This window comes from Rhea americana, unplaced genomic scaffold (genome assembly GCF_003343005.1).
Source record: "Rhea americana isolate MKP2758 unplaced genomic scaffold, rheAme1 scaffold_79, whole genome shotgun sequence".
NCBI classification, from domain to species: Eukaryota; Metazoa; Chordata; class Aves; order Rheiformes; family Rheidae; genus Rhea; species Rhea americana.
In genome coordinates, this window is record NW_028186967.1 from 2,991,716 (window position 1) to 3,003,540 (window position 11,825).

Here is an 11,825-nt window from a genome sequence, read left to right on the forward strand (position 1 = left end):
TTTTGCATATTTGCATAGCTAGTTTTCTGCCAGGTCAACCAGCTGAATGAGTTTTATTTGGCAGCTGCACAGCTGCTAGACATGACACAAGAGAAGTAACAAGAGACCACTTCCATAGGCAGCAGCCTGCCATTAGCACTAATAGGAAACAGCACCTTTAGCCTGAAGTTCCACAGACACTATCAACCGGCATAAGTGACACTTCCAAAGAACGAGAATGCCCCACCTCTCCTCTGCTCCCAGCCCCCCATTTGTTTTGTGCTGAAACACTGATTTGAATCCTACCAAGGAACTAATCTGGATCAAATATAATCATATTTCTAGTGAATGTCTGTATAGGAGGAGGGATGCTGGGGGTGAGCTTAAAGTGATAATGAAATCACAGTGTAACTAAAGTCTTCAAGGACTTTTCTAAGAGTGAAATATTGCTGTTTACCCATTGCTGACAGACAGAATAACAAAAGCAAAAAGCCAAGGTGACCACTGGACACATACATGTATAAATGAAATCCTTTATTCTTCCCCCAAAACTTAATGTTGAAGAAACTGTATTATGTTTATTGTAAATGAAAATAAGACAAGGCAGAGCAGATTAATCAAATTTTATAAAGCAGGTAACAGCAGCCCCTCTAAGTGCAGATGTTCTGAAATCTGCCACTAAAGAGATGAAACTATGGAAAGCTGCAGAGAAGTTGTGGAGAACAAAATATAACTTTTCTCCGGTGTGATTTCACGAATCTTAATGGTCTTAAGAAAAGATTGATTGAGGCCAAAAAGTTTATTGTACTTATCCTCATTCTTTATCAAAGCAAATTTTCATTGGAATCTCACTTCAATGTTTAACAAGCATATGCAAAATGTTATTTGTCATAGTGAAAAGACACTATAAAAGTAAAATCAAAACAGAAGTGAGCTGAAGAAAGATGATAAAGCAAGGGAAGACAACACCTCTCCAGAGAAATGACAAAATATACTAAGAAAGGAAGCTGAGAAGAAAAAAAGAAAGAAAGAAAGAAAGAAAGAAATTCATCCTTAAAAAATGACTGTGCCTCTAATTAGATTTCTTTCTATATGGAAACAAAAGGGTTTTTCAGGATTTGAATGTCTTCTGACTGCTCTCACTTGCGTAGGAAACTGAAAGCTTTRACTGGAATTCTGTAAGTTGCTATGGAGTCTGAGCTGAAGATGCTCAAAATCACACTTTCAGGATTAAGATTTTAACTCTTATTATTTGAGTAAACTCCTCTTGCTCTCAAGAATAAACAGCTACTCTGGATAAGGCACTACTAGCATTTGTAGGAGTTCAAATACTAACAGGAAAGCCAACTCATACATTTAATTATAAATAGCCTCGTATTAAAACCTATTATATCTCTCAGCAATTGACCAAATTCAATTACAATGAATTTGTAATACATCCCATTTTGATAAAAATCAAACATCTAAAAGATATTTGGAAAGAAAATGTTCTTCAGAGTTTCCTTTAAACAAACAAACAGATAATTCATAGTTTTCCGGAGTGCAATGCTCCTAGCAATTTTYTCAGTTTCCATTATATTTCTTATTTCCAAGCAACTGTAAACTGCTTAACTTTTAATTCTGCTGAAAACTGCTTTTCAAATGACATCTTACCTTGCACAATGACATCATCATCCAAGTATATGACTTTCTCATGTTTCTGGATAAGCAAGGGAAGATAAAATCGAACAAAGTTCAGCTATAAAGCAAAAAAAAAAAAAAAAGAAAAAAGAAAAAGAAAAAAGAAAAAAGTAAGGACTAAATGATAAAACAGTTTAATGCAGTAGTCTCAAACTTCTTCTGTCACTCTGTTAACGTACAGTTTTGGTTTGGTTTGGACTAGCGCTCTTTATTGAGCGTAGTCAGCTATCTAGCATTTGCTTTCTCCCTCCACAGTTTACCAGTATCTTGATTTCACTATTATGTTCTCTTCTATTTATCATGACCCCAACCAAGCAGTCCAATACAATTGCTGTTTGCAACATGCTTCATACAAAACACTTCAAAAAGAACACAGTAATCATTCCACTCTAGAGGAATGATTTGACTAGTGGCACAGATACAGAATAGCAATGTCTGCAATAACAATAAAGAATATAGCAGATGGAAAAGGGACTAAGAACATAAGAACAACCATACTGATTCAGACCATTTTATCCAGTATCTGTCTTCAACAGTGGTCCTTARCAGATACTCAGAGAAAATTAAGAGCAAAAGAAGCACATAGAAAAGTTGCTTCAAGTACTTTCCTAGTTTTCAGCTATTTTCAGCTCAAGGGATTTCTTGAACCAGATGTGGTTTGACTGAATAAAAACCTCAGTCCCCACTAAATCCATGTACATTTTTTACATTCATGAGATTGTTCAGCAAGGAGCTCTACAGGTTTAGCATTTGTTGCGCGAAAAACAGGCAACGTATCTTGATTGTTTTGACTGAGACTCCTACTAATTTAATTTAATAGCTGTTAATTCTTGCATCGGAAGAGACAGTGACCAATCATCCCCTCTTCACACCTCTCTGCCATTCAGTTTTGTAGACCTCTTATTTTCTTACTCAAAATCACATTTCCAGGCTGAAAAGTTTCAGCCCACTCAGTTACTCCTTGAATGGAATATTTTCCATATCTCTGATATGTAGAAGTTCAGAGAAGGGCGATGGATGTAAACTTTCRTAATAGATTAGAGCCTCTTCCAAGGGTAGTATATCCTTTTGAGGTAAGGAGACTAAAACTGCACATAGTATTCAGGGCAGGGGAAAACCATGGATYTATATTGTGGCATAATGAAGTTCTCTTTTTGGTTCTTGGTTCCTTTCCTAGTGATTTCTAGCATGTGATTTGCCTTTTTCTGTTCTCTACTGCAACTTCTGTGAATGTTGGAAGTCCTTGATTCTATCAATCCACTGYGATTACAGACAGCCAATAATATTTAGATCAGTCTTTACCCTCTGAATTAAGCCCAGAGATCACCAGAACGCAGCCAACTCAGTAGCATGGCGGCACAAAAAACATTTTTATATCTTTCCTCTGATAAATCGTGAATATACTCTAAAAGATACACTACATTTAAATCATCACATTTATTCTACCAAATAGATCAAACAGACGATGTTCCCAATCAGACAGACAAGTTGCAAGGAGCTTGTTACAGTGTACTTTTCCTTTTTGAGTGAGGGCTCAGCAATTAGAACTGATATGGCTTCTCTGGGGTCATACCTCTCCTCCACAATGGAACAGAGATCATTGTAAAGCCTGTAATGAGCATTAAAACCTTGTAAAGTTGTTATGTGGTATTTGTYTACTCACAGGCTGCAGTAGCTCGGGGCGTGAGGCATCTTGTCTGATTTTTCCTTTTAGTACCATAGGGTTGAATTCCACAATCTTAAATTTTATTTCKTTCAATTTAGAATTTTCAATCCATTTTCTGTGATGGACAAGACGTAATAAAAGAATATTACAGACTGTAGCAAGTACTTCTAGTATTAAATTCATAGTCTCATAAAATAATAATAGACCTTGGGAGCTCACTTGATCTATCCCACCCCAAAGCAGAAACAATTATGTCTACAGCTGTCGCACATAGACATTCATTTAACATGTTCTTAAAAAAAACACTGCCCAAAATAGAGACTCCATATGTTGCCCAAACAACCTGTCCTTCACTATCCCTAACATTAAATACTATTTTCCTAACTTTTCTTGCTATAACTAAAGATCATTTTCTTCTCATCTATCTGCTGTACAGGAAGTTTCATCTCTTTTGCATAGATTTTTACGTCCTTGAAGATGATTGTCAAATCACCTCTAAATTTTATTTTCTTTAGACTAAACAAGCCAAATTCTTTCAATATTTTTTCACAAATTTCTTCACATCATTGTTTGTTGCTCTCCTCTGTCCTCCCTTCTAAATCTTTGCTGTAGTAAGACACTCAAAACTAAATGCTATGCTTTTGCTGATGTTCTAATCATGACAAGATTAGAAAAAAWTTCCTCAGATACACRTTCACATGTATAGACCACTATCTTTGCCTTTTTTGTGTCAATGCAGTCAGTTGTGTAATCAGTCATAATTCCACAGTTTTCCAAAGAATTGTTACTGAACTCATTCCTCACTCTGAGCTGATACAATTAGCCATTCCTACCTACAGTTATTGCCTTGACATTATCGCTACTGAATTTCATCACTTTGTTCAGCTAACTTTTCCRATTCACATGAGTAGTTTGTTTTCAGCTCTTACTCTGTTCTCCAGTATACCTGCACTCTATTCCAGCTTCATGGTAACTACAAATTCATAGAGTATATTCTCCACTCCGTCATCCAGGTTATTAATGAACTAGACTGGAAAAGCTCTCTGTGGAACCCCACTCATTACATCCATAATTTCATTTTGAMACTGAAACTGTGGGTACAAGGCCTAGATAAGTGGAGTAAGTCAGAGGTGAGAATGCCTTAGGAAGACAGACTCTGCTTACACTTTGATTCCACCTTCACTCTCTCATTCACCCTCTTTTAGACAATATTTGCAAATTTTAACACTCAAAGATGTTTTCACTATGAACTACTTTGGACCTCTATTTATAACTCTGTTTACACTACTCCCTCTTCCCTGAGATTACTTCAGACAGTAGGCTTCTCTGCTCCTAAGTTTTAAGGCACATCCCCAGGTGATGTATAAGTGCAGAGCCACAAAGTAGTTCTGTGACAAAAGAGCTTGTATACAGCATCATCTTACTACAGGCTTTCTCTTCTGCAGCTGAACTACAGACAGGCMCAGGTTTGGACATGGTCTGGCTATTTCATGCCCCCTTATACCAGTCAGTGCCTCAAGTAGGCCAAAACGGTACCTTTGCCTACACACAGGAGACCCTGGGAATGACTATCGATACCACTACTTAAACGAAAAAGAGAAATGTTTTCCTGAAAAGTCCTCCAAAGTCTGTACGCCTATGCTAAGGAGAACAACCTGGTCCTAACTACAGCAGMAGATAACATTGATATATACCGAATATGTGGGATGGTATTCTTCAGCCCAACTACATAGAACAAAACTTTTGCCTCGGTGTTGCTGTAGATGCTACTGATCGCTGCTATAGCTGCACCCATTCTGCCTGCAGCAGCGCAGATTACGACCGGAATTTCTTCTTCCATTTCCTCAGGACTCTCCAAATCAACTATAAGCAACAAAACTACACATTATCATAGAGAATTAAGCATCTTTTTATATGATATATGAATATGGGTCACATAAACTAGTATGAATTTCCGTAACAGCGGAACCATATCACAACCACCCCATATCGTTACCACATTCAATACGTATCTCCACCTGGAAAGACACACAGCATGAGCTGTAGCTAATCCAGAACCACAGGCAGGTTGACTGGATGGCTGAACACTTCCAAAGAGAATATATAACAACTGAATTCTCTGAATGTTTTCCTCAGCAGGAGCAACAATTCAGTCTGTTCTGCATGTAGCTGCTTATTCATATTGAACCTATAGGAGTTTCAATATCCATGAGATTTCTACTTCTCAGTCAGTTATATTTATATTGAACAACATGTTCCAATGCTGTCAAGGGAAAGAGGTAAGTGGAGAACATAGTGCAACTGCATGAACTTCACTTCTTTGGGAGRCAGGCCAGAAAGGAACAGTGGAAAATTTTGTACCAGCAGGAAGTGGCTAATAATAAAACAGGAAAAAAAATCTCTAGAAACAGTACTGGTAACAGTTCACATTAATGCTAAGGAAGATTTTTCCTCTAACAGTGATGAAAGTACAGAACTTAAATGGACAGATCTATACTGGTTGAGGCATGACTGTTAACCTCTTAAGAGCCACAGGAAAACTATTATGGAATAAAAATTGTTTATAGCAAATGTTGTTTATCTTGCGAACAGAGAATAAGCTATTAATATAATATTGCATGCTAGTCCATCTGTATCAACTCTTAAGAAGTTTCTGTTACTATAAATGTTCCAGCAAAAACTTCTACTGTAGGTTACATTGAGGTTTAACGATCTATCTGAAATGAACTGGTAGGCTACTCATACTCCCAAAGGAGCAAGTTCTGATCAATTTTTGTTATCACTTGGAAACTCCAATAGTGTTCAGTACAAATAAGGATATACACAGCTTTCATTTAGGTCAGTGCATCTGAATAAAAATTTGAWTCAGAATAGCATTCTTAGTCATTACTATGAATATTCTAACCAAGGAATTGGGAAACAAAAAGTTCTGCATCTCAGTCCATTTGCAACAGCATAAGTAACCCAGCTACTGCTGGGCAAACATGAATTCTTAAGAAAAAGCACTGTCCAGATGAACCAACATGAAAAACAGCACAAGAACATAAATAAAACAGAAGTTATTTACCTGTTTCATTCTTTAATGAAGATGACACTTTGTGAACTTTATTATACAGAATGGCGCACACAGTTAAAACAAGAAGTAACAGTAAGATCTGGTTAACTGAAACAAAAGGGAGAGTTTATTAACAATCTGTATAAAAGTTGTAGTCTGTATAAAAGAGTACTGACTGCCCCAAAACCTGCATTTTTCTAAGTATGCAGCTGGTAGACAACATATTCCGTATTTACTCTTTTTAATCAAATTCTCCTTTCTCTTGCTCTTTGATCACACTTCAAAAATGTAAAACTCTTGTAAGAAACAGTATCTCTCCCCTGTTGCAATTATTTTTAAACATCTGATTTTCATGGATCATTTGCTCACTGAATCACTAACCACCCAACACTTACGGGTTATCCATACTAGAAAATTTACATGTTTGTGAATATTATTAGGAGCTTAGAACTTTCTCTTCTTGGCTACTTTGTCATATATTTATCACCATGAGACTTCAAGAATTTTTATCTAGCCCTCTCTATCTCCCCCACTCCTTTGATAAATCTTCAGACACTAAAAAAAAATTGTAGTTGATTTCAACATTCAGATCTTCAAYGTATATTTGAGGAAAATTCTAAAAGTACTACAAAAATAAACCCAGCATGCCACTGAAAGTAGATATGTTCCAAAATATTTGAAAACACATACCCATTTTGACACAAGTGTTTTAATTAGCAAAATCAAATCGTGCAAGAAGGAAAGACCTTACTGTATATTACRATTTGCAGCTCCTACCAGACTATGTTCTACAAGTTTAAGTCAAATGAGAGTGTGTACCAGGACAGCTCAGAGAGTAGCACTGGTATAGGAATACATTACCTTTTTTTTCATCAGTTACTTTACTGCTTCGGTTCTGACTACTTTGTTACTTTTATACCATCATAAACACATTAAAAGCATGCATGTGAACAAAAGGATGAMGTTTTGAACTAATTGACTCAAAAGGGCCAGTTAGCTAGATGTGGGCATGAGAACAAACTGAAATTGGTACATATGCATCACTGAACCTACAATGATGTGAATCAGCTGAGGAACCAGGCACTAATCCTGGTGAAGATCTGGGTGCATAACTGAAGGCACACACTGGTTYATTTTCAGTCACTGATCCTGACAGCTGAGGGGAACCCCAAGCTCTTCTGGGCTACATCCCAACCGCAAGTATCAACACTATTAACTTGCAGAATTCTGCAAAAATCCAGGTTCAGGGCTCTTAGCCACAAACCCATGTGCATCTGGTAGTTAACTGCACTCTCAAACGGAAATTWTAGGATGCTTCTATGTAGATACAAGAATGGATAATCATGTCAAGCGGSAGGCAAGGTTTTTGTGATGCTACTGAACAAAAGTTAAGGTCCAAGTGCTCCTCCTTGGAGTGGTAACATCAGAAGGACACAACCTATGGAATGAGTCGGTAATGACTAAAACGGAAGTGTTAGACAACAAAGCAAACGTCCATCCATATACCTCATGCAGTACAGCAGTGAATAATCTTAAGTTAATGGGCTTTGTAGCCATACTTATCTGACCTGGTTAACAGGAAAAGGCTTATTGGTATACTTACAGTTAAGCGTAATTTTGCAGAACTAGACCTATAAATTTGCATGCAACTGTTAAAGTTTTAAGAGAAATTGTATGTGACATCTAAGTCCTGTTTCAAAAACATATAAGCCCAATCAGTTATTTGAAATGTTTTTAATCTTTCTTACTTTTCTTCAAAAGAGCCATGTGTTGTTTTGGATAAGAACTGTGATCTATGGTAAAAAGAAAAAAAAAGGGGAAGGGGRGAGAGAAAGATTATGAATACCAGCAGCGAATACTAGTTAATTATTTCAGCAATATGGTTTTGTATTATGAAATTTTACYGTTGACATGGTAAAACTGAACTCTATCTTTGTGAATAATTTTCTTTGAATAAGTAACYCTAACACTCCAGACCACAGCCATTATATGTTAATTTAAGCTACTTAATAGGTTGAAATGAACAGTATTTTAATAAATTCAGTACAATCACCCACATCAGTAATTACTAAGATTTAATACATTTTAAAAAAATGTACAAAAATATTTACAAACTGCATCTGCRGGTATTTTAATATGTTTACATTTATCTCTGATCTCCCCTAAACCATAAAAACAATCACAAATACTACATGTCGTGCTGGGATATTAAAAATTTTTACATTAGAGCAGTGTCTTTCAGGCTGAGAAAATTACAGAGCAGTAGCAAGAAGATTTTCTAACAGCAGCACCCTTTTAATAACAGTAGCACTAAGAGGAGAGTTTGTATAAAGTGGTTAGTATTTAAGTATACTATTTGTGATGCTGATGAAAACTAGGTAGTCTTCTCTAAAATTGTACTTCTGAACAAGGTGTTAGAGTGACTAGGACTTTATGCCTTAGAGGAAAGAACACAATATCTGAAATACAGAATTATGGWAAACCGCAACATTTACTTGAATTTTTGAAACAAACATTAATGTTTTCCTTTTGCTCTCTGGCATCGCAAATCTGGAAAAAAAATGACCATGAACTTACTACAAAATCAAGCATTCAGCTGATTGCACAAGTGCCACCAATGGGTCACAAAGATGTTATGTTGTATCATTATTAGCAATCTAAATATTCCCTCATCTTTAAGAATAATTTTAACAGAAACACAGAACAGAAGATGGAAGACACACATATTTGGATTAGAAAGGGATTCTCAGACTGACCCAGCTGCAAATTCTCCCATAGCTGTGTTCTTGTTCACACGAGACAAAACCATGGCCCAGCTCTTGCACCAAACCTCCCTGGTTAAATTGTCTGCAGCTTTAGCCAGCCCATCTTCCTCAGTGTTCCTCCAGCAAAGCAAGAGTCTACTGCAAAATCTTTTTTCTTGTCTCTGTACTGCAGCAATGGAGGCAACTTGCAGTTGGAAACAGTTTGTTTCAGCAGAATTTCTTTGACGTTCTCACCTTCACAAGCTTCAGAAAACTAAGAAGCTGAACTGAAGCTGCAGGAAAAGCTAGAGAGACTTGTGAGAAGTTGAATGATAAAAAAGAATTATTTTTTCTGGGGGGGAGAGGAACCGCATGGTCTACCCTTCCACTATGGTAGCTGTATACTGCTACAATTTTTCTCTTTTTCCATACATAGAGGTAAGGCTATATTACCAATTTTATGCATATGTAAGGTTCATTCTGATTCCTTGAGAAGGAATCAGCAAGAGTGGAGCAGCAAGAATTCTTGAAAGCGGAGTCACAAAAAATGACTCCATCTCATTGGTTAATGCTGATATTGAGGGAGCATCCTAAATTAGTCTCTACTTTGACTAGTAAGTTAAATGATTACAAAAAAATAACAGAGCTAAGATGCGACTTTCTTTACAAAGCACTTATGTTTGCATACATTTCAGTGTCCCAAAAGATGACTAAATCACAATGAGAAATCTAGTATTTTTGAGTGAAATTGCTCTCACATCTGCAGYAAGTACTCCTCTACATTCCAATATCCCCTTCTCTTCATGTGGCATTAATTTGCATAAATAGAAAATCAGAGTACCAGTCAAAAGAACTTTCTGTTTTGGAAATCCTTCTCTCATGCTGCAAGCAAGYGTTGTCTTCTTACCCCGTTGAAAAAAGTTTACTCATTTAGATAACAAAAGAGACAAAGGAAACCCCTACACCTTTACAGTAATCTTCTAACCTCACTTAAGCTAGCAATAATCCTCCACTGATTTCAGTGGGGCTGACTACAGTCTTTTAATTAACATTTGTAATGATAACCACAAGTAAAACTGATGGTCACTGCAAGAGGAAACTTAGCCAGGCAGAGCTTCAAGATATTTTCAGAAATGATTAAATCAGCATAAATTACACCACGATTTAAAGTTTGAAATCCAAACCCAAAAAGACTGTCATGCAATGAAACTTTAAGTTCTAAAACTACAAAGCTCCTAAATCTCAGTAGATCAGACTGATTACTCATTGATTTTTAGAGAAAGAGTGGATTATTTGTTCCTCTACAAGTATCTCTCCATTTTTCCCTGAATTTAGACATCAATTCCTGCAACCTGGCAGCCCCTAACTCAGTTGCCAAATCCTGTAGCAAAATAAGGGCCTGCAGAAGGGAAAGCTCAGAAACAGTGACATTACTGCTCAGATATTTCCTGCTTAATTAGTCTTTTTACCTCTTCAAGGCAGCACAGTATTCGGGACTTCTCTCTCCTGAAGAGTTGTAGAGTTATTTACTTGGATCCTAGATAGGCCACGGCTGTAATCATTCCTGCCAAAGCTTCCTTGCCCATCGTCCTGCTTTAAAGCACCCTGTGCAAGGGCCTTACTGGGCACAGTCACACTTTAAAAAAATGYGGTTCCTTTTTCAAACTCTTCAAAGTTTACTTTGGAGTTGGGCTGGTTTTCTTTTCKTTCTCTGCTGCTGAGGAACAGTTTGGAGTCCAGACGCTGCACTGAAGGAATGAGAGCCCATAAACCACTTCCAGATGTGCTGAACGATGATGCGGCCCTAGATCTGGCAAATGTGCCTTACAGCTTCGTCTAGCAGATTGCAAACAAATCCCCTAAGGAAAAAAAGGAAAAAAAAAGAAAGAAAAGAAAAGTCTTAAGGGGGTTGGGGAACAAAAGCGAAAACAACTATTCCAGAAGTTACTTCAACAGCCTACTTGCAGGTTAAGTTTCTAGTCATTATTTACGGTAAATGTGAACAGATAACTAGTGTTTAAGTGCCAAACAACATGCGCTGAGTCCAAACTGAAAGGCAAAGTTTTTCCAGTGTCTGCAGGATTCTTCCACGTATAAAACTCTGGGAAACTTGCAAAATTCAACTCTGAACATGTGTTCCGGCTTGAATTTCCTCCTTCCCAAATCCTTGAGAAATTACAGAATGTAAACCTGTGGGTTTTGTCTGGACTCAGAGGGAACTTGGATTAAGATAACTAGAACATATAGATTCTCTGCCACCTAAACTCGCCTGCAATGTTTTTGCAGTTTTACTTCCATGTCCCTCCTTTTATTTCATATCCTTTCCCTGCCTTCTATGTAATATACTGTTTCATCACAAGACTTTCACGAACACTGAAAATGAATGCTTACTGCTTAGAGTCTAAACTCCTTTTCGTACAGTGCAAAATTTACGAAGAGTATTTAGTCAAGCTTTGAAAAAACAAAAACTGTATTTTTTGTTCCGTTTCTGTGATTTGAAAATGTGGATTTTCAACTGCTATGTCTCAAACACGCCTAGATTGTATTATCCATGTCTTGATTTAGTATGCAAGTTGATCTTTGGCAGCACTGCTTGGAAAGAATAAATGCAGAAGTGCAATACATAGTTACGTGTCTCATGTAGGTGGCTACAGCTATTAACTGTTACTTTTTTTTTTTTTTTTTTGTATTCCATTGCTTG

The 11,825-nt window shown here is 36.9% G+C and overlaps 1 protein-coding gene across 3 annotated transcripts in view; it reads right to left on the reverse strand.

The window, feature by feature from the left end:
* Window positions 1-11,783, reverse strand: part of GLT8D2 (glycosyltransferase 8 domain containing 2) — a 24,734-nt gene extending 12,951 nt beyond the window's left edge. The window contains exons 1-7 of one of the 3 annotated variants that reach the window (XM_085322588.1): window positions 10,594-11,783; window positions 9,137-9,311; window positions 8,129-8,173; window positions 6,393-6,488; window positions 5,020-5,188; window positions 3,323-3,440; window positions 1,633-1,717 (exon numbers count right to left, since the gene is read on the reverse strand). In XM_085322588.1, coding sequence (XP_085178714.1) covers window positions 1,633-1,717; window positions 3,323-3,440; window positions 5,020-5,188; window positions 6,393-6,488; window positions 8,129-8,147 — 487 coding nt within the window. In that variant the 5' untranslated portion in view covers window positions 8,148-8,173; window positions 9,137-9,311; window positions 10,594-11,783. The remainder of the gene's footprint in view (window positions 1-1,632; window positions 1,718-3,322; window positions 3,441-5,019; window positions 5,189-6,392; window positions 6,489-8,128; window positions 8,174-9,136; window positions 9,312-10,593) is intronic. The other 2 variants (XM_085322587.1, XM_085322589.1) reach the window with 2 other exon arrangements.
* Between the last annotated feature and the right edge of the window lie 42 nt (window positions 11,784-11,825).